The 23183-nt window shown below is 39.7% G+C and overlaps 1 protein-coding gene across 24 annotated transcripts in view; it reads left to right on the top strand.

Annotated features, from left to right (window-relative positions):
* LOC132453835 (ankyrin-2-like) overlaps positions 1-22984 on the top strand; it is a 90389-nt gene extending 67405 nt beyond the window's left edge. For 21 of the 24 annotated variants that reach the window (XM_060046829.1, XM_060046852.1, XM_060046838.1 and 18 more), the window contains 12 exons: positions 620-697; positions 847-978; positions 1101-1241; positions 1374-1584; positions 1687-1759; positions 15578-17389; positions 17884-17970; positions 18345-18425; positions 18579-18743; positions 18946-19068; positions 19937-20028; positions 20885-22984. In XM_060046829.1, the coding sequence (XP_059902812.1) occupies positions 620-697; positions 847-978; positions 1101-1241; positions 1374-1584; positions 1687-1759; positions 15578-17389; positions 17884-17970; positions 18345-18425; positions 18579-18743; positions 18946-19068; positions 19937-20028; positions 20885-21125 (3236 nt within the window). In that variant the 3' untranslated portion in view covers positions 21126-22984. The remainder of the gene's footprint in view (positions 1-619; positions 698-846; positions 979-1100; positions 1242-1373; positions 1585-1686; positions 1760-15577; positions 17390-17883; positions 17971-18344; positions 18426-18578; positions 18744-18945; positions 19069-19936; positions 20029-20884) is intronic. The other 3 variants (XM_060046843.1, XM_060046839.1, XM_060046844.1) reach the window with 3 other exon arrangements.
* The last annotated feature ends 199 nt before the right edge of the window (positions 22985-23183 follow it).

The following is a 23183-nucleotide window of genomic DNA, read 5'->3' as shown; positions in this document are numbered from 1 at the left end:
GGGCTCCTACTTTATATTTATTTATTCTGCTTCTTGCCAACAAGGCCTTTTTTTCTCTTTTTCAAGCACAATATCAAACCATATTTTTGTGTTGTGTTTTCTTTATAATTTATTCTGTCGTGTTGTGGCTGTCATTATTTTGTTATATTGTTTTTTTTTCCATCCTGTAGCGTATTTCTGGTTTGTGTTTGTGCCAATATGTGTATGTGCAATCTCAAGATTGATACTATTCTAAATTGATTTCAGACATTTTTGCCCACAATGTGCTTCCTCTTCTATATTGAGTATTTGAATGCGCCTTAAATGTTGCTAATATTTGCATTAATACTGTATATTTACAACCTGCATGAAATTTGCCATGGTTTGATTAACGTGTATGATACTTTGGACATTGAAAAATCACACAATTACAGCATTGCCATTTTACCATTTCACATCATTGAGAATTCATCAAATATTCAGCTAATAACACTGAGGGCAGATTTACCAATACAAATATTATCCAGAATCTAAATAAATATGAAATGTAAGTTAGATCTTAAAAATTGAAATGCATACACCATTTGTTGGCTTGTGTACTATGATGCAATGTGTAATGTTTGGCTCTGGCACTCCATAGTGGATTGGCAGGATGATGTTGACAGGAAAGAGGAGACCCTAGCAATCATTGCAGATCTTCTTGGGTTCAGCTGGACTGGTAAGCCTTCAACACACACTTGATTTTGATAAAAATAAAAATATATTTGAACTGTATTTTGTAACATACCTGTAAAATATTTACTGCTTAACTATTGTTATCTAGTTAAGCAGTAAAAGAGTAAAAGGTTATTCATTTTAACATTGCAGAACTGGCAAGGGAGCTGGAATTCAATGAGGAAGAGATCCAGTTGGTAAGGACCGAGAATCCTAACTCTCTCCAGGAGCAAAGCCATGCTCTACTGCAGCGCTGGACCCAACGAGAGGGCAAACATGCCACAGGTAAATCAAACTTGGCTCTTGAAATGTTATGTAGTTGCTTTTGATTACTGATGCACAAATTGTAATTTATGATTCAGTTATTCCATCCATATCTTCATTAGATGACCTTTCTTCTTCCACAGAGGACTGCCTGATTAAGAGGCTGACAAAAATCAATCGTATGGACATTGTCCACCTGATTGAAACCCAGAAGAATAAATCAATTCAAGAGCAAACTTCAAGAACATATGCAGAGATAGAAAAGACACTGGATCACAGTGAAGGTATCAATACCTCTAAATTATAATTCAATCATCAATATAATTCTATATTTTAATTAGTTCTGTCTTTTACGTTGCTATCTTGTGTTGTGAATATTTTCAAATTTTTTTCTTACTTTTTTTTCCTCATCAAAGTGTCCGTAGCCCTATCCTTAGTACAAGAGGATGTAGACAGCCCCAGAATAGTACGGAGGACGGATTCAGACCGCAAACCACCTCCCGCTGTCTCTGAAGAAGACCTATCTGTAGCATCACTACTCGACATCCCTTCCTGGGCGGAGCCTATTGCTCACACACACTCAGAAAGCATGCATTGTGATCTATTGGAGGACCTTGAGATTCCCCAGTAAATATTTCCCTGAAACATTTAGCTCATGTGACACTTATACCACAGCTACATGACCTAATTGCATTTTGTAATGCTTGGCTATCTTTTCTTTTCTATCAGTGAAGTGAACCCCAACCTGTGGACAGAGGATCTATTGAAAAGGGAATCGGCAAATAATGACGATGAAGAGCAAGTAAGTCCACCTTTCCATTCAGATGAGGCCACACTGTGGAGGTTATCATCTCACGTGTATGACAGCCAGTACAGAAGAAAGGAGCATCAAGGTTATCCCACTGTCGCGGTTGATCCCAAAGAGGCCAGAGCATTGCAAGTTGCAGCAGAGAGTCATGTCCAAAATGTGGGCTGCAAATCTTTGGGGCCACGTCCAAACCAAGAGGGTTGTACAGCAGACCGGCGGCAGTTGACTCCCTCACTGGGACTAGCGTCACCTCTATCAATGAAAGACATTGGCCCAAGCCTTTATGAATCAGACCAAGCAGAGAAAGCCTTAAATGAGCTTTGGTGTGGTTTGAGAGATACAGTACAACTTGGTTTGTATGTCTCCACCACCTCTTTTACCTTGACCCCTGAGGTCAAGCCCAAGTTAAATATAACAAATGACAGAGAAACCCTTGATCCAACTCAAAGAAACGTATCTCCAGATGTAGCAGGCCTGGAAGATCACATAGTTCCAAAGACCAGCTGTGTACAGAGAGAAAATGTACCCTTCATTGACGAACACGAGGAGGTTTCAAGATTAACCTATAGCCACAAGCCTGGTTATAAAATAGCTACATACCACATGGAAGATAATAAGGCCACTAATATTCAAAGAAACATTTCAACCTATGGTGTGAAAACCAGCGACACTCATCAGATGGTCTCTGACTCAACTGATAGGTGCCCCCCTTCCCACTCATTTAGTCAAAACACTCGCGGTGCAATTGTCAGAGCAAAGGAATCCCATATCATTGAGCCTGAAGCAGTCACCTCCAGCCTTTTCAAACCTGTCCTCCTTCCTCAAAGGAACCTTTCCCCTTTAAAAACAAAGATACTAAAGCAACAAAGGCATAGACTGTCACCTGATGAATGTGTGATATCCGTTGGTGATGACACTCTTATGAGACACAAAATTATTGATTCTCCAGACTGCAAAAGTTTGTTGGATGATAAAAGGTCTCTCTCTTCTAGGTCAGAAGGATTGGATTCACCAGTACACACAAAACAAACTGAATATAAAGAGAAATGTAACTATTTTAGCATATCCCCAAAACCATACGAGACTACGAATGAGTTCAGGTCACTGAACCCTGATTCTCCAGCACTTAAGAATAGTCCACCTATAGTTTTACATGTGGAGGCCAAGGTTGAATATAGAGTTGCATCAGCTACACCAGCTTTAGATATAGACTATGAGGAGTTTTGGATGGAAGAATTGTTGCCTAATAGTCCCCAACTAGAGAACCCTAACCCAGACTCAAGTTTAGCCATTCATGTTGATGAACATATCCCACAATACCCACAAATACCACATTTTGTTTCATCAGTGACAACATTTCCAGTATCTTTTTCTGAATATAAATCTTCCCCATTCCCCGAGTCAATCTTTTCAGAAATGGAATTCTCAGATTTATATCAAGATGAATCTTTATGTTCAGGGGTACATTTTAATTTTTCTTGTGAACAAGAATTGTTGAAGAGTGCAGTTGAGTTTGAAGATTCAAAAAGTGAAATTGAAATTGAGTTGCAGATTGATCGATCTTCCTCACCAGAATCTGAAATGTCTCAGTGCAGTTACTCCTTCCTTGAACTCTGGCTTTATGAACCAATCCAATACCAGCTCAGAAGTCAACACTGTGATTTCTTTTTATGGTATTCAGGAGAAAATACACAATCAAATGTATTAGTAATGCCAGCTTCAGCATATTCTGTAGACCGACAAGAACTAACAGATTCCTTTCCATCACTCATTGAAGTTCCACGGAATGGTTTACTTCAGAATTCATCAACAACATGGGCAGATATTAATACTGTCACATACACACACACTGTACTAGGCCCACCTGTTGAAGAATCGGATTATACATGTGAAAAAGAGAAGCCTAGATATACAACATGTGAATCCACTAAACCAGGTGAGAACAAAACGTCATTAATTGAGTCCTGGTTATCTAACTGCATGACATCATCAAGCGAATCACATGAAAATAGATCAATGATAGAAGCTGAAGCTGTCCTCTTGGATAACAATTCTTCAATACTAAATGAACACAATTCTGATCCAAGAAAAAGGTCCCCTGAATCTGTGACCACAGAAGAGTATGGACTTTTCTGCAAAATTGAAGAGACCAGGGCAAACACTCATGAATCATCCATTTCAAATGATGATCACGGACCAGCAATAGCTGAAATGTGTAACGTATCCTACCATATAGAGATGTCAGCCAATGGGCCACGAAGCAAAAAAGACAAACAGGAATTTAAAGCAATTGGATTCTTAGGATCAAACATTATCCCACATTCATGGCCATCAGAAAACAAGTTAAGCGTTATTGAAACAACTGGAATTCCGTTGAGAATTCTAGGACCAGACACAAAACCTTTGACGTATGCAGATGTTGTGAGGGGTTTTTCTGAAGCTAAGTCATCAACGGGTTTGCCTGAAAGGAATGGCATGCCCATTTCACCTGAAAAACACAATGAGGACAGCTGTGTATGTTCTGACAATATCTTGGTACCACTTGAGTGTCAACATTGTGACTATTACTTACGATTCTTTAAAGGGAGACCCTCATCATCTCAGTCCATGGCATCTGACCCAGAATTATTTGGCTTTTGTAATGAAGAATTATTTGATGAAAACAGACCTGACTCACCTGACTCATTTACATTTAATTTCAAAGATCAAGAAATAGATGTTCCAATATCAAATATCAAACTTGCCGTATCGACAAAACCTTTGAAGCATGCAGATGTTGTGAGGGGTAATTTGAAAACGAAATCAGAGAATTTCCTTGAAGAGGATGCTACATCACCTTCCGCTGAAATGTACACATCAGACAATGAGGATACACAAGAATTCCTTTGCAATACGGTCAATGAGTTGAGACCTCACTCCCCTGAATCTGTTGCTTCTCATGATGAGTTTTCCTCCCTTTCTCCTGACTCACCCATCCCCCAATTCATGCCCCAGTACTGTGAGTATGTTGTTGAGTACTCAGCAAATAGATCAAGTTCGCCAGTATCAGCAGCTTCAGATATTGAATGTAATGATCTTTGTCTTGGATATCTGTTTGAAGAGATAAGGCCTGATTCTCCAATGTCAGTTCTATCTGACTTTAAACTGGAACATGTGTTTGATAGCTTGCCCTTCTCTGCAGTATTAATTTCTTCAGATGTAGATTGTTCCCCTGTTCAGAACTGGTTAGCCGAGTTGCGACCATCTTCCCCAGAATCAGTAACATCTGCTGATCCAAGTTGGGTCTGTTCTGACAATACCTTTGTTCCACTTGAGTCCCAACATTGTGACTATTACTTGCGATTCTTTGAAGGGAGACCCTCATCATCTCAGTCCATGGCATCTGACCCAGAATTATTTGACTTTTGTATGGAAGAGTTGTTTGATGAGATTCGACCAGATTCACCTGACTCAATTACATTTAATTTCAAAGATCAAGAAATAGATATTCCAATTTCAAATATCAGATGTGCCGTATTGACAAAACATATGACGTATGCAGATGTCGTGAGGTGTCATTTGAAAATTAAATCAGAGGATTTCCATGAAGGGGAAATTTGTGAGGCTAGATCACCTTCAGCTGAAATGTACTCATCAGACAATGAGGATACACACGAATTATTTTGCAACTGGGTCAATGAGTTGAGACCTCACTCCCCTGAATCTATTGCTTCTCATGATGAGTTTTCATCCCTTTCTCCTGACTCACCCATTCCCCAATTCGTGCCCCAGTACTGTGACTATGTTGTTGAGTACTCAGCAAATAGATCAAGTTCGCCAGTATCAGCAGCTTCAGATATTGAATGTAATGATCTTTGTCTTGGATATCTGTTTGAAGAGATAAGGCCTGATTCTCCAATGTCAGTTCTATCTGACTTTAAACTGGAACATGTGTTTGATAGCTTGCCCTTCTCTGCAGTATTAATTTCTTCAGATGTAGATTGTTCCCTTGTTCAGAACTGGTTAGCCGAGTTGAGACCATCTTCCCCAGAATCAGTAACATCTGCTGATCCAAGTTGGGTCTGTTCTGACAATACCTTTGTTCCACTTGAGTCCCAACATTGTGACTATTACTTGCGATTCTTTGAAGGGAGACCCTCATCATCTCAGTCCATGGCATCTGACCCAGAATTATTTGGCTTTTGTATCGAAGAGTTGTTTGATGAGATTCGACCAGATTCACCTGACTCAATTACATTTAATTTCAAAGATCAAGAAATAGATGCTCCAATTTCAAATATCAGATGTGCCGTACTGACAAAACATATGACGTATGCAGATGTTTTGAGGTGTAATTTGAAAATTAAATCAGAGGATTTCCATGAAGGGGAAATTTGTGAGGCTAGATCACCTTCAGCTGAAATGTACTTATCAGACAATGAGGATACACAGGAATTCTTTTGCAACTGGGTCAATGAGTTGAGACCTCAGTCCCCTGAATCTATTGCTTCTTGTGATGAGTTTTCATCCCTTTCTCCTGACTCACCCATTCCCCAATTCGTGCCCCAGTACTGTGAGTATGTTGTTGAGTACTCAGCAAATAGATCAAGTTCGCCAGTATCAGCAGCTTCAGATATTGAATGTAATGATCTTTGTCTTGGATATCTGTTTGAAGAGATACGGCCTGAGTCTCCAATGTCAGTTCTATCTGACTTTAAACTGGAACATGTGTTTGATAGCTGGTCCTTCTCTGCAGAATTAATTTCTTCAGATGTAGATTGTTCCCTTGTTCAGAACTGGTTAGCCGAGTTGAGACCATCTTCCCCAGAATCAGTAACATCTGCTGACCCAAGTTTGGTCTGTTCTGACAATACCTTTGTTACACTTGAGTCCCAACATTGTGACTATTACTTGCGATTCTTTGAAGGGAGACCCTCATCATCTCAGTCCATGGCATCTGACCCAGAATTATTTGACTTTTGTATGGAAGAGTTGTTTGATGAGATTCGACCAGATTCACCTGACTCAATTACATTTAATTTCAAAGATCAAGAAATAGATATTCCAATTTCAAATATCAGATGTGCCGTATTGACAAAACATATGACGTATGCAGATGTTGTGAGCTGTCATTTGAAAATTAAATCAGAGGATTTCCATGAAGGGGAAATTTGTGAGGCTAGATCACCTTCAGCTGAAATGTACACATCAGACAATGAGGATGCACAAGAATTCCTTTGCAATACGGTCAATGAGTTGAGACCTCACTCCCCTGAATCTGTTGCTTCTCATGATGAATTTTCCTTCCTTTCTCCTGACTCACCCATCCCCCAATTCATGCCCCAGTATTGTGAGTATGTTGTTGAGTACTCAGCAAATAGATCAAGTTCGCCAGTATCAGCAGCTTCAGATATTGAATGTAATGATCTTTGTCTTGGATATCTGTTTGAAGAGATAAGGCCTGATTCTCCAATGTCAGTTCTATCTGACTTTAAACTGGAACATGTGTTTGATAGCTTGCCCTTCTCTGCAGTATTAATTTCTTCAGATGTAGATTGTTCCCTTGTTCAGAACTGGTTAGCCGAGTTGCGACCATCTTCCCCAGAATCAGTAACATCTGCTGATCCAAGTTGGGTCTGTTCTGACAATACCTTTGTTACACTTGAGTCCCAACATTGTGACTATTACTTGCGATTCTTTGAAAGGAGACCCTCATTGTCTCAGTCCATGGCATCTGACACAGAATTATTTGGCTTTTGTATCAAGGAGTTGTTTGATGAGATTCGACCGGATTCACCTGACTCCTTTATATTTAATTTCAAAGATCAAGAAATAGATGTTCCAATGTCAAATATCAGACGTGCCGTATTGACAAAACCTATGACATATGCAGATGTTGTGAGGTGTCATTTAAAAAAGAAATCTGAGGATTTCCATGAAGAGGAAATCTGTGAGGCTAGATCACCTTCATCTGAAATGTACTCAACAGACAATGAGGATACACAAGAACTCCTTTGCAATTGGGTCAATGAGTTGAGACCTCACTCCCCTGAATCTATTGCTTCTCATGATGAGTTTTCATCCCTTTCTCCTGACTCACCCATTTCCCAATTCATGCCCCAGTACTGTGAGTATGTTGTTGAGTACTCGGCAAATAGATCAAGTTCGCCAGTATCAGCAGCCTCATATATTGAATGTAATGATCTTTGTCTTGGATATCTGTTTGAAGAGATAAGGCCTGATTCTCCAATGTCAGTTCTATCTGACTTTAAACTGGAAAATGTGTTTGATAGCTGGCCCTACTCTGCAGAATTAATTTCTTCAGATGTAGATTGTTCCCTTGTTCAGAACTGGTTAGCCGAGTTGAGACCATCTTCCCCTGAATCAGTAACATCTGCTGATCTAAGTAGTGTCTGTTCTGACAATACCTTTGTTCCACTTGAGTCTCAAAATTGTGACTATTACTTGCGATTCTTTGAAGGGAGACACTCATCATCTCAGTCCTTGGCATCTGACCCAGAATTATTTGGCTTTTTTATCGAAGAGTTGTTTGATGAGATTCGACCAGATTCACCTGACTCATTTACATTTAATTTCAAAGATCAAGAAATAGATGTTCCAATGTCAAATATCAGACGTGCCGTATTGACAAAACCTTTGACGTATGCAGATGTTGTGAGGTGTCATTTGAAAATGAAATCAGAGGATTTCCATGCGAAGGAAATCTGTGAGGCTAGATCACCTTCATCTGAAATGTACTCATCAGACAATGAGGATACACAAGAACTCCTTTGCAATTGGGTCAATGAGTTGAGACCTCACTCCCCTGAATCTATTGCTTCTCATGATGAGTTTTCATCCCTTTCTCCTGACTCACCCATTCCCCAATTCATGCCCCAGTACTGTGAGTATGTTGTTGAGTACTCAGCAAATAGATCAAGTTCGGCAGTATCAGCAGCTTCAGATACTGAATTTAATGATCTTTGTCTTGGATATCTGTTTGAAGAGATAAGGCCTGATTCTCCAATGTCAGTTCTATCTGACTTTAAACTGGAACATGTGTTTGATAGCTTGCCCTTCTCTGCAGTATTAATTTCTTCAGATGTAGATTGTTCCCTTGTTCAGAACTGGTTAGCCGAGTTGAGACCATCTTCCCCTGAATCAGTAACATCTGCTGATCTAAGTTGTGTCTGTTCTGACAATACCTTTGTTCCACTTGAGTCCCAACATTGTGACTATTACTTGCGATTCTTTGAAAGGAGACCCTCATTGTCTCAGTCCACTGCATCTGACCCAGAATTATTTGGCTTTTCTATCAAAGAGTTGTTTGATGAGATTCGACCAGATTCACCTGACTCAATTACATTTAATTTCAAAGATCAAGAAATAGATATTCCAATTTCAAATATCAGATGTGCCGTATTGACAAAACATATGACGTATGCAGATGTTGTGAGCTGTCATTTGAAAATTAAATCAGAGGATTTCCATGAAGGGGAAATTTGTGAGGCTAGATCACCTTCAGCTGAAATGTACACATCAGACAATGAGGATGCACAAGAATTCCTTTGCAATACGGTCAATGAGTTGAGACCTCACTCCCCTGAATCTGTTGCTTCTCATGATGAATTTTCCTTCCTTTCTCCTGACTCACCCATCCCCCAATTCATGCCCCAGTATTGTGAGTATGTTGTTGAGTACTCAGCAAATAGATCAAGTTCGCCAGTATCAGCAGCTTCAGATATTGAATGTAATGATCTTTGTCTTGGATATCTGTTTGAAGAGATAAGGCCTGATTCTCCAATGTCAGTTCTATCTGACTTTAAACTGGAACATGTGTTTGATAGCTTGCCCTTCTCTGCAGTATTAATTTCTTCAGATGTAGATTGTTCCCTTGTTCAGAACTGGTTAGCCGAGTTGCGACCATCTTCCCCAGAATCAGTAACATCTGCTGATCCAAGTTGGGTCTGTTCTGACAATACCTTTGTTACACTTGAGTCCCAACATTGTGACTATTACTTGCGATTCTTTGAAAGGAGACCCTCATTGTCTCAGTCCATGGCATCTGACCCAGAATTATTTGGCTTTTGTATCAAGGAGTTGTTTGATGAGATTCGACCGGATTCACCAGACTCCTTTATATTTAATTTCAAAGATCAAGAAATAGATGTTCCAATGTCAAATATCAGACGTGCCGTATTGACAAAACCTATGACTTATGCAGATGTTGTGAGGTGTCATTTAAAAAAGAAATCTGAGGATTTCCATGAAGAGGAAATCTGTGAGGCTAGATCACCTTCATCTGAAATGTACTCAACAGACAATGAGGATACACAAGAACTCCTTTGCAATTGGGTCAATGAGTTGAGACCTCACTCCCCTGAATCTATTGCTTCTCATGATGAGTTTTCATCCCTTTCTCCTGACTCACCCATTTCCCAATTCATGCCCCAGTACTGTGAGTATGTTGTTGAGTACTCGGCAAATAGATCAAGTTCGCCAGTATCAGCAGCCTCATATATTGAATGTAATGATCTTTGTCTTGGATATCTGTTTGAAGAGATAAGGCCTGATTCTCCAATGTCAGTTCTATCTGACTTTAAACTGGAAAATGTGTTTGATAGCTGGCCCTACTCTGCAGAATTAATTTCTTCAGATGTAGATTGTTCCCTTGTTCAGAACTGGTTAGCCGAGTTGAGACCATCTTCCCCTGAATCAGTAACATCTGCTGATCTAAGTAGTGTCTGTTCTGACAATACCTTTGTTCCACTTGAGTCTCAAAATTGTGACTATTACTTGCGATTCTTTGAAGGGAGACACTCATCATCTCAGTCCTTGGCATCTGACCCAGAATTATTTGGCTTTTTTATCGAAGAGTTGTTCGATGAGATTCGACCAGATTCGCCTGACTCATTTACATTTAATTTCAAAGATCAAGAAATAGATGTTCCAATGTCAAATATCAGACGTGCCGTATTGACAAAACCTTTGACGTATGCAGATGTTGTGAGGTGTCATTTGAAAATGAAATCAGAGGATTTCCATGCGAAGGAAATCTGTGAGGCTAGATCACCTTCATCTGAAATGTACTCATCAGACAATGAGGATACACAAGAACTCCTTTGCAATTGGGTCAATGAGTTCAGACCTCACTCCCCTGAATCTATTGCTTCTCATGATGAGTTTTCATCCCTTTCTCCTGACTCACCCATTCCCCAATTCATGCCCCAGTACTGTGAGTATGTTGTTGAGTACTCAGCAAATAGATCAAGTTCGGCAGTATCAGCAGCTTCAGATACTGAATTTAATGATCTTTGTCTTGGATATCTGTTTGAAGAGATAAGGCCTGATTCTCCAATGTCAGTTCTATCTGACTTTAAACTGGAACATGTGTTTGATAGCTTGCCCTTCTCTGCAGTATTAATTTCTTCAGATGTAGATTGTTCCCTTGTTCAGAACTGGTTAGCCGAGTTGAGACCATCTTCCCCTGAATCAGTAACATCTGCTGATCTAAGTTGTGTCTGTTCTGACAATACCTTTGTTCCACTTGAGTCCCAACATTGTGACTATTACTTGCGATTCTTTGAAAGGAGACCCTCATTGTCTCAGTCCACTGCATCTGACCCAGAATTATTTGGCTTTTCTATCAAAGAGTTGTTTGATGAGATTCGACCAGATTCACCTGACTCCTTTACATTTAATTTTAAAAATCAAGAAATAGATGTTTCAATGTCAAATATCAGACGTACCGTATTGACAAAACCTTTGACGTGTGCAGATGTTGTGAGGTGTCATTTGAAAATGAAATCAGAGGATTTCCATGAAGGGGAAATCTGTGAGGCTAGATCACCTTCAGCTGAAATGTACTCATCAGACAATGAGGATACACAAGAATTCCTTTGCAATTGGGTCAATGAGTTGAGACCTCACTCCCCTGAATCTATTGCTTCTCATGATGAGTTTTCATCCCTTTCTCCTGACTCACCCATTCCCCAATTCATGCCCCAGTACTGTGACTATGTTGTTGAGTACTCAGCAAATACATCAAGTTCGGCAGTATCAGCAGCTTCAGATATTGAATGTAATGATCTTTGTCTTGGATATCTGTTTGAAGAGATAAGGCCTGATTCTCCAATGTCAGTTCTATCTGACTTTAAACTTGAGAATGTGTTTGATAGCTGGCCCTTCTCTGCAGAATTAATTTCTTCAGATGTAGATTGTTCCCTTGTTCAGAACAGGTTAGCCGAGTTGAGACCATCTTCCCCTGAATCAGTAACATCTGCTGATCTAAGTTGTGTCTGTTCTGACAATAACTTTGTTCCACTTGAGTCCCAACATTGTGACTATTACTTGCGATTCTTTGAAAGGAGACCCTCATTGTCTCAGTCCATGGCATCTGACCCAGAATTATTTGGCTTTTGTATCAAAGAGTTGTTTGATGAGATTCGACCAGATTCACCTGACTCCTTTACATTTAATTTCAAAAATCAAGAAATAGATGTTTCAATGTCAAATATCAGACGTGCCGTATTGACAAAAGCTTTGACGTATGCAGATGTTGTGAGGTGTCATTTGAAAATGAAATCAGAGGATTTCCATGTCGAGGAAATCTGTGAGGCTAGATCACCTTCAGCTGAAATGTACTCAACAGACAATGAGGATACACAGGAATTCCTTTGCAATTGGGTCAATGAGTTGAGACCTCACTCCCCTGAATCTATTGCTTCTCATGATGAGTTTTCATCCCTTTCTCCTGACTCACCCATTCCCCAATTCATGCCCCAGTACTGTGAGTATGTTGTTGAGTACTCAGCAAATAGATCAAGTTCGCCAGTATCAGCAGCTTCAGATATTGAATGTAATGATCTTTGTCTTGGATATCTGTTTGAAGATATAAGGCCTGATTCTCCAATGTCAATTCTATCAGACTTTAAACTGGAACATCGTACAAATCAAACCAACTCCATCTGTAATCCTCAAAGTCACACATTTGGTTATCCTAATGAGCCTGATCCTAAGGTGTCTTTAGAAAAAAGTTGTGTACATGTAGTTTTAGACACATGTGATACAATCCCATTGACTCCTCAATATAATTTATTTTACGATACAGTCCCTTGCAAATTGATGTGCCATACGTATGATCCTGTATACAAAGGAGGACATCTAAATACACACCACTTGACCCAAAACAGAGAAGGTCTGGCTTGGGGTTACCATTTCAAGCCACCGTCTACGGTTTTGACTGAAATTATATCGGATCAGTCTTTATCCTTTGAGGGATCATTTTCAAAACAAAGCAATGAGCATGTCTCTGATTTCAACACAGATTCTCAGTCGCCTACGTCTGGTTCAGCTTACCTAAAAGAGCCCCTTGACCTTAGAAAAGAGCCAAACTCACCACACCCATATGTACTAGAACACAACCATGAACCATGTCAAGAACCCATGCCGGAAAAAAACTGGATACCGTGGGATGTGAATCAACAAGAACATGCAGACATCGAAAAATGTAGCACTGCATTTAAAAAGGTAGAGCCCTCTGGGGGAAAGGAGAATAGATTCGAAATTAAATCTCTGTCTGGAGGGCCTTCATTATCAGAGAATGAGTACACACAATCTTTCCTGCAGTACTGGCTGTCTGAAATAAACCTGCCATCCTCCGAAGGTACTGCAAGTGTGCTAGATAATTCAGCTAAACCTCTGTCTCCTGAGCCCTTTTCAAATAGAAGTCTACCCAACTTGTCGACCAACAAACTTGCCTTTCATCCTGTATCCAATAGATTTATAGCACATGTTAATGACTCTCTTTATAAGGGAAAATGTCTGTGTCATAAAAGTGGAGACTTTGAAAACATCATGGATAAACCATATGACATGATGTAATACAGCGGCACAACAGTATGAATCACAGCCATCGAATAAATCATTCATTCAGTCATTTAAATCTCCCTCTTAAAGTTGAGTGCAATTCAATGTCAGAATATTTGCTTCAAATTGATAGTAAACAAACAACTCAATGCTGTTTATTATTAGTGTTCCCTCAATAGGTTGGCCAACTGTCCCTGATTGGTTCTAAGGCTTCATGAATCAGACCCATTCTACAGAGCAGACCTAAAATTGAATCCAGAATTTCTCTTTTTTTTCCATAGATAGACAATCCTATACACCTGAGCTGTATGTGCCGAATATCACAGCCCAGATTAATCCTCTATCATGTTTTTTTTGCCATTGTTAGGGCTTGTGCCAGTGTACTTCTAGGTACAAATAGATTTATTTTTGTATGTACATGCTATGTGTGAAATATATGTAATTATTTATGATTGTTGGAATAATTTAGTATGTGTTGGAATATGTTAACTGCACATAGGCAACTTGATTTCTGAATTCCCGAGAGATGTTGAGAATTTTCTCGTCAGAATACCTTTTTGGGTCCTCATCGAGTAGTGAACAGCTGAACCTTGAAATAGCAACTTGGTTCCCTGAATTACTAGGATTAGACTTTCACATCAACGTGGCAAGGATGGCAATGACACAAATCAAGCAGTTTACTAAATTCAACAACACAGTTCCCTTTTTACAATGAGTATAATAAGATTATCTTCACTTTTATCAATATTATAATACTTTTGTTTGTATATAGGCCTTCTATCTTGATACTTGATGCTCAATCCATATTTTCATGCTTAATTATACTATCAGTTCATTATTTTGGTTGTAAACTATGTTAAAAATAACAACATGTATTTTGAATATGTACAGTATATTTAAGCCTGAAATCAGCCTAAATTTGAAAAAATACATTCTCAAAAACATTTAGCCTATTTTCTGACGCTTACAAAGAATAATTAATTCATACAGTATGTGGAGAATGTCATGATTAAGCTTTCTGAGTAAGATTCTCTTAATCTGTCCAATTTACCTTGCTACTTTACCCTTGCTACTTTCTCAAATCAAAATAGTACATATTGGAAGATGCTGCACTGTCAGGCCAAAGGTTAGAATAGATGAGGGGACTTCACATAGCGCCATCAGTTGTGTCAGCTGCCGTCTGAACTAGAGCTGGATGTCCCTCATGTTGATGGAGGCGGTAGGCCATTACTAACCTCAAGGAAATTGAGAATAGAGAAGAAAACAACAGTGTCAATTCCCTTGACATGCATAAAGGGACAACAAGCCTATTAATGGCAGAGACTAAACGTCTCCAAAGTTGTTCTTTTGCAAGAAATTGAAAGATGAAGAGAGCAAACGTTCATTGCCGGTAAGACAGTTCTCACTTGGCCAATAATACTTTTCTAAAGTAACAGTGATGAAGTGTACGTTTGAATGGCCTTTTGACTCAAGCCTCCACTAATCCTAGTTCTAGTAGCTTAACTGTGGCATGTCTATATTAGAGCAGACCAATGAAGAACTAAAACCCTTACGAAGTAGAGACATTGCCATAACACCATAATAATATTGTGTCGACCTGCACTGAGAAGCTGTAAGCCTGAGTAGTATTCACTGACCTGGTTGGTGTGCTGCTTAAAAGGTTAAACAAATGTAAAGTTGTCATATCATGTTTTATTTAATTGTTCAAAATGATGTATTTCCTTTAGCTCATTAGTGTAAAAATATAGAAATAAGGATTGTGTGTGTCTCGTTACCTTGGCTGTGTGTGTGAGGGCTTAAAATTAACAAACAGGCTGTTGTTGCTTTTGTGGAGTATAATAGCACTTGACAGAACATAAAAGCATTTCTAGTATATATCTATCAAGCTGCATGCCGTATAAATTATTTCATTGTAATTTCATATTTGTTTATTTTGTTTCCATTCCACTCCATCATCTCTTCCAGGTTCCCAAAGGGTCATCATTAATGAGAGATCAGTCACAGTCATCAGAACATTTCACATTTTTAGAGGAGAGTCAACTCTCGGCCATTGAGATGCCATCATTGACACATGAGATACTCAAATCCCTTTTCACTGAGAGTCAATCTGCTGACCCAGAGGTACACGATTCTAATACAACAAGTACAATTGAACCTGCTGTGGAGTTAGCAAGGGATTCCAACTCGCCTCAGGAGCAGGACGACAAGCAACCATCAAGCCTTGAACAGAGCTACGAATTCGACACAAGTGAGGAAACCCCAGTTGTCCCAGACCTTCTCAGCCATATTCCTGAACAGAGTGCTGGTGAACACAATGAGGATGATAAATCAGTCATGTCAGCAGAACAAACTACAACACCAAAGTCCAGCTCACCTCAACTTGACCAGCTGCTGTCCGACTTAGAATATAAACTGAAATTAAGACCTGAGAATCTTGACGCTGAAAAATCGATATCCAGCGATGAAAGTCCTGAAGCTGACCAACCATATGTGGAGTTTGATGACCTTTCACCAGGAGATGAATTCCCTGAAGAAAAATGCAGACACAATGCAGACACCATGTTATCTGACTTAGACCAGGAGGAAGATCCAGATCAATCAGCTCCACAAAATGCCGTACATGATGGTTTTCCAAGTGAGGCTGGAAGGGAAGTCTCTAGAATCACCCCTGATCTAATTATAATCTCCTCAGAAACAAATGGAGTGACAGCGGAAGAGGTTCATTATCCTAACTTGGAGCAAAGGGATTCTATTAAAACTGACGAGGTTTACGCATCGTCCCCTATAGACAGCCAATCAGAAGGGGTGTTTCCATCAACCCTGTGTGATGATAGTGCTGCCGGGCTTGTACCCTTAGTTGCGTCTCTAGATGGTGCAGGAATGTCTGAGGAATGTGCGACTGATCTGCCTGCTATTAATGAAGAAGATGAAGAAGTAATATCTGAGATTGATAGGGAAATAGAAGCATTGTGTGAACCCTCTCTGCCACAGAATCATTGTTATGTTAGTGCTGAAGAATCACATTGTACACGCGATCAAGTACCACACATGTCAGACATTACTTCCCCAGTCATTACAGAAACTGGGGATCTCTCCTCTCAGTCTCCCACTGCTTTGACCTTACAAACACCTGAACCTGGAAAAGCTAACAGATACTTTCACTTTGAGCAACTAAATCCGTACCCCTGCTCAGGTACACCACTTTCCTTAATCGAGGAAAACATACATCTTTCTTCATTTAAATCTCCCACTGATATTGGAACAGAGACAGCCTCAGCTCCCAGTGACAACGTCAGCTTGCCATCTATGCATGAAGAGATGAACAACGCCGAACCTCCAACCTACGCAGACGTTGTGCATGGTGTCCTCCATACCACGAAATACGAGAGCTCAGATCCAGAGGCTTTCTTTGACTGTCAACAGGCCTCCCCTGAATCATCAGAGACTGAGGCTGGTGATGCTAAGAGAGAGAGTAGGTCACAGAGAAGACAGCCCGATGATCGTTTTAATTTGCAAAGAAGGGAAAAACCAAATGTTAAATTTAACGACTCTGCGATTCAAATCTATGAGCCAAGAGTCCTGTGGTCTTCTGGGAGTGAAGGTTATGAAGATGCATCGTATGTGAACGAGTCTTCTGAGGACATTTATGTAGAGAGTGAAGAAATGGCCCACTCTCACAATTCAAACAATGAGGATTCTGCATTCTATGAAGCTTCACAAAAACATGCTGCTAGGGGAGGGCCAGAGCCTGTTGAAGAAGATACATCTCTGGCAAGGGTAAGATGCAATTTGGAAAATCCTGCTAACCCGCAAATGCCAATGTGCAAAAACGCTGTGCAAAATACCCGCTCCAAGGAATGGCTGCTTCAATGATATTCTCTGGTCATGAGTGCAACCCTGAACGTCTTTAACCCTGTTATTTTTGCTTTGTTGGTTAACTCAGTAGGCCTACTAAACTCTTGCATGGTGTTTTATCTAAATGTGTTTTTCGGGCATACACCAGCAAATGTTTGTTTCCCCAGTTTGTCCAGGTCTCTTGTATATCAGAGATAGTATTTACAATATATATATGTGGCCGGATTGTATTGTTGGACAGTTAGAGGACTGATTATTAATTTAAACATATGCATGGTTTGCTTTATAAAACTGGGCTGTTATGACATGTCTCACATTTTTCAAAATTGTTATTTAATCTATGTTCTCTATAAACATATTGTTGGTAAACAATTCAGCAAATCACAAACCATAACAAATCTGTGTTGCCTGGGTAGGAGATCGCTGATGAACTTGGAACAATATCAGAAACTTCCGATGACGAATATCTGACCACAAGAATAGTGCGAAGAATTGTTATGAAGGTATCAGTTTGAGCATGGGCAGATGTGGTTTGCTGTGAAAGAGCCTATAAAGTACATAAACTGTTACATCTACTCATCAATGTGTTTCCATGTAGTTGAATTTCCTTTAACAAGATTGTTTATGGATATGGCTTCAAACATTATTTCTGCAGGAGGGTTGGTTGTATTAGGCTACTGTCATGTGCCATGCTAAGAAAGTAGTTTCTAAGGACTTACTCATGTGTGTGGATCTATTTTGACTAACTATTTTGAAGACTTTTTGTTCTACTTAAAGGATTGTTGCCACTAATGAGTTATCCAGATATATAAGTGTGTAGCAGAGACTTGCTTTGTACAACAACATTCAAGTAACTGACTTACTTTTACATTTTTAGGCTGATGAAATGCCCGATCTCCCTCAATCTGTAACAGAAGAGAAGTACACAGATGAAAACGGACATGTTGTGATCAAAAGGGTGATGCATTTTAATTAAAAAAATAGTCTAAAGCTAACATTGCACCAAGACGGTGGCAATGCAGTCTTAGCATTAAACACTATCAGCATCAATCTGTGCGCTGTTTGTGACCAATTCATGGCCTGATCAATCGATATCATCTGTCCCCCCCAGGTGACACGCAAGGTCATCCGTAAGTGTGTTTCTGCTGATGGCATGGAGTGTGAGGAGCTATCGGCCGTGGGAGCACCCCAGGGCTCCCGCGGTATGGTGCTTGGAGACGGCTCCTCCAAGGGGCTGAGGAGAACCATTATCAAGAGCGAAGGAGACCACACCGAGGTATGCACAGCCCTCGTCTGTAGGGTGTGTGTGTGTGTGTGTGTGTGTGTGTGTGTGTGTGTGTGTGTGTGTGTGTGTGTGTGTGTGTGTGTGTGTGTGTGTGTGTGTGTGTGTGTGTGTGTGTGTGTGTGTGTGGGGGGGGGAAATGCATATGGTAATACTACTAATGACCAATACCATCGCTCTGGAATTGGACTTCCAGGTGACCTTCTCTGAGCTGGAGACTGCGGTGGCTGGGGATTGTCATGTCAGGACTGGGAGGACCACAGTTGTCGAGGGCCAGCGGACAGTGGACCTTGCCTCCACTCAGGACGACTGCAAACAGGTGTGTCCCATTATCTACTATCCCCCTGATTATTTTGTTGTGTAGCGTTACACTACAGACATGTGAGTCCAATGGCTTGTCCCAGGCTGATTACCTGGCTCTACTATGATTACCGTTCCCCTTTTAGAAAGAGATTAAAGAAATCATTAACCCAATCAATATAATACCATCCAAAATATTCAACAATGTTTAGGAAAAATATTCTACAATATTTGTGATGGTATTTTTTTGCGACACCCGCTGGAGAAATGGTTAAATGCAGTGTTGGATACAGTGAGGATCGTGTTTACAATGTATGGAGTTGCGAAGTTGCTTGGATTTTTTTTTTTTTATGAGATCCATTTCTGTACTTTAAGCCGACAGGCTTTTATACATATTTAGGAAATGCAATGAATGGGGAACGCTTAAAGTGGTTCAGAGTTTAATAGATTTCTTTATTTTTGCTAGCGGTTAAAATGACCCCCTTCTCGGCGGTTCTAATGTTAATTATTCAAATAGCTTCATACTCTTTTTGATAAATATAGAATCAAAAATATGCATTTATTTAGCATTGTATTTGAATGGGACCCTCAGATATGATGGTGCCACATTGTGCTGATTGGAGTACTCAGATGCCGCTCACCCTAGACTAGGGAGTATTTCTTTAACTCGTACTTATTATATTTTGACCCATAATTTATAGAAATGTGCTTTCAGAGTGAATTGTTCCTTTATTACATTTATATATATATGTATGGTTTTAATTTTTTTTTTTTTTTACAATTTACCAATCTGAGGTGACGTATATTGTCCTTTACAATATATTTGAATCAATCTATCTTACGGTTTGGCAGATCTCACAGATAATGTCCTTTATTTGCTCCCACAGACCCTGGGATACATACAGGGTTTAAAAAGAGTTGAGATTCCTGATGTGATAGAAAGGGCGATTGTCAGAGATGATGGGACGATGGTCCAGAGGTTTGTATGTGCTTGTGCACATGCATGTGTGATGTGTTTATATAATTATTTTATGAAAACCGTTCCTAACAAAGTGTGTTACAGGCTTTACAAAAATGTAATCTAACCTCCAGAGTTTCTCTACTAAGAAATTCTGGAGGCTCCGTCCGTTTCGGCTCCGTCCACACGGAGCCGGAACCGCATAAAACGGTTTTGTTTTATGCAGTTCAGGAATATCTCCGTAAAGACAGAGTCATTGCGAAACCGCATCGAGCTGCAGAAACGCTATAGTAAATATTCAAGGCGCTGGTTCTCCACAGAAAAAGGTGGAGCGCAACAGCGCGCATACAGCCTGCGCGCTGGTTAGAAACATTCAGTCATGAGGAGATTCAACCTTTTAAATTGAGCAGAAATACTTTTTAATGTTAGTAATTAAATGTATCAAGGGGCTTTATTTAAAGCTACAAAAATAATACAAATAAAATAATAAATAAAAATATGACGTCATCGTTTGCGTTTCAGGCGTCCACACGAATCCTAACAGGAAAACGCATAGGTCCGAAATAGATTTGAAACCACCTCCGAGGGTGGTTTCAGAAATGTGCGGTTTCGGGCACCGGATTCGCCGGCTCCGTCTGAACGGTTGGCCGAAACGCACAAGACTTATGCAGTTTCCCCCAAAAATCGGCTTCGTGGGGACGGGGCCTTAGTAGATGCTTTTTGGACTTTGGACTTGTACTAACATGCTTTTCTCTAATTATGTGTGGTGTGTGATCCTCCAAACCGATGAATATGATAGAGCAAAAAGGATCCAAGATTCTATGCACTAGCACTATTCAAACCTCCTTCAGTACGCTCTTCCTGTGCCCTTGCCCAGGGTTCGAGTCCATAGAGCTCGCACCCAGAGGAGGACGGTGGTGAGGGGAGCCAGCCTTGGGAACAGAGTCTTCCCGGAGCGGGAGGATGACTCCAGCAGAAGACCCCAACCCCGCAGCCTCAAGCTGCAGCTCCCTCAGCCCAACCACCGCCTCCACAAAGAAGGGGTCGAAGACGGCAACGAATCGGACGACGAAGCGGAGGACGACAGAGAGGATGAAGAAGAGAAAAGGAAGATATAAAACCCCTCCCCCCTTTTTTTCTCACCAATCCTATGCATGGGCCTCATGCGTTGCCACCTACCAGTCTTCCTCCATGATGTTTCCTTCACCAGTCAGGATGTTTTCCCTTCCCTTGCCTCGTTGTGTAACTCGACATGGTTGCTCTTCTCTATCAAACTAAATTGTATTTTTTTGCTATTATTTTATTTTTGTGGCAAAAGAATGTGCCTGATTTGTTTTTGATGTCATGATCATTTGTCCTGGATGTAATTTTTTTTTTTTCTGTGGTAGAATAATGCAAAACAAAGCAAAAATAGATTAGATATTTACAACAGCTATCTCACAAAGCTCTGACAGAGAAATACCAGAGAAAACGAAACACTGGTTTGTATGTGCTTGGACTTGGACACTATACCACTGCACTGCCTCTCACCAAACCACACATTTATTATAATTTATCACTTGAATCTATATTCAAATCACTGTATACCTAAAAGTATCTCCACGTTTGTCTAGGGGTCAAGATGTCACCAAAAACAAATACATATAACTTTATTGACATTGAAATTCGTATGTACTGCTGCCGTGTTTTGTGTATGCTATGTGATATTTGTCTCTGAAAGGTATATATATATATTCTAGAAATTACGAACAACTGTAGCCTATGGAATATTAATCACCCATGTAAAGTAGAGCAGGCATGACTAATCAAAATCTGACACTATGCTAACTAGCTATAGGCTGCTTCCTGAATCTAGTTGTTTTTTTGCCTCAATTGCTTTTTAAGGTGTCTCTGTATCTCATACCTCTTTTTTCTTTGTGTCTCATTGTCAATGTCGTTTTTTTGTATGTTTTGTCCAGTTTTTACTTCATCATATGAGCAGTGTGTATGCTTCTGGGTGAGCTTTTGTGCGCTTAAATGTGTTTGTGCGCGTACAAGTTGTGATTGAGTCGGATACGGTTGATCGACAGCTGCGTCGAAGAGAATATTTTCTGAAAGATTGTAAGCAGCTCTTCTGGAGATGTCCTATTTTAGCATTCTTTTTTAAGTGTGTGTGTGTGAAAGGGGATTCATTTAAATCTTTATTTTATGGAGATATATTGTTTCCTTTAAATAGGTATTACTTAAAATTATTGTTTGGTAGAGTTTAATTGTAGGTTGTTAGTTTATATTATTATTTTTAGGTAAAGATACTTTGGTTCAAATGGTCAGTAGACATGTCGTCAGTTATTTTTTTAGTGGTCCTTTTGCCCAGATTGTGTGGTACCAGGTTTTTGTGTTTTGTATTCGCTTGCTTGTGAGTGGATCGGTTTTTATTTATTCATCTTTTTCCAGCCAAAAAATAGAAGAAATGCTAATAAGACACCACTATATTGCACTCCTGAATGTCTGACAGGTATAAGCGTTCATGCCCATTGAACAGAAGAAAGAGTTGCAATGTTAAGCTTATAAAAGGCCGGACACGGCATGAGGGCACACCAACATGTCGGTGTGATGGGGCTGGTTGAACCCTTATCTCTTGTATCATTCACAGCTTGGAGCCTCGTTACTGAACCTATAGTCAACCTGTGATGTACTTTCTCTGTTTTCCTTTGATTGCGATTTAGAATAGTAGATGCAAAATGCTGACCTAGTAGGCATTCACTGTGACATTTTTTTTTTGAGGAAACAGAATTAAGTTTCTGTGGTGATGATAGTTCTATACATATATTATGGGACACATATATAATATATATATATATATATATATACATATATATATATATATAATATATTATGGGGGCATGTGTTACTTTATCAAACTTGTAAAAGACCAATGTAAACTGGCTGCAGTGTGTCTATGGCTAATCATGGCTGAGAATAAAGTGTACAACAAGAACTGCTGTGTTGTGGTGTCCTCCATTTCGATATTGATTAACACATAATCAATTTAAATATGTAAAATAATGTTGCAATAAATGTATGTATAAATAGATGAGCCAATGTAGTTAAATAAATAAATAAATGTTTATATTTAAGAATACGCTTTTCAAAGGGACTTTCATTTCATGATGCTAAATGTTTTACCCGGCTCTTCT

Source organism: Gadus macrocephalus, chromosome 3 (assembly GCF_031168955.1).
Source record: "Gadus macrocephalus chromosome 3, ASM3116895v1".
Lineage (NCBI taxonomy): Eukaryota > Metazoa > Chordata > Actinopteri > Gadiformes > Gadidae > Gadus > Gadus macrocephalus.
This window is presented reverse-complemented; position numbering and strand designations above follow the sequence as displayed.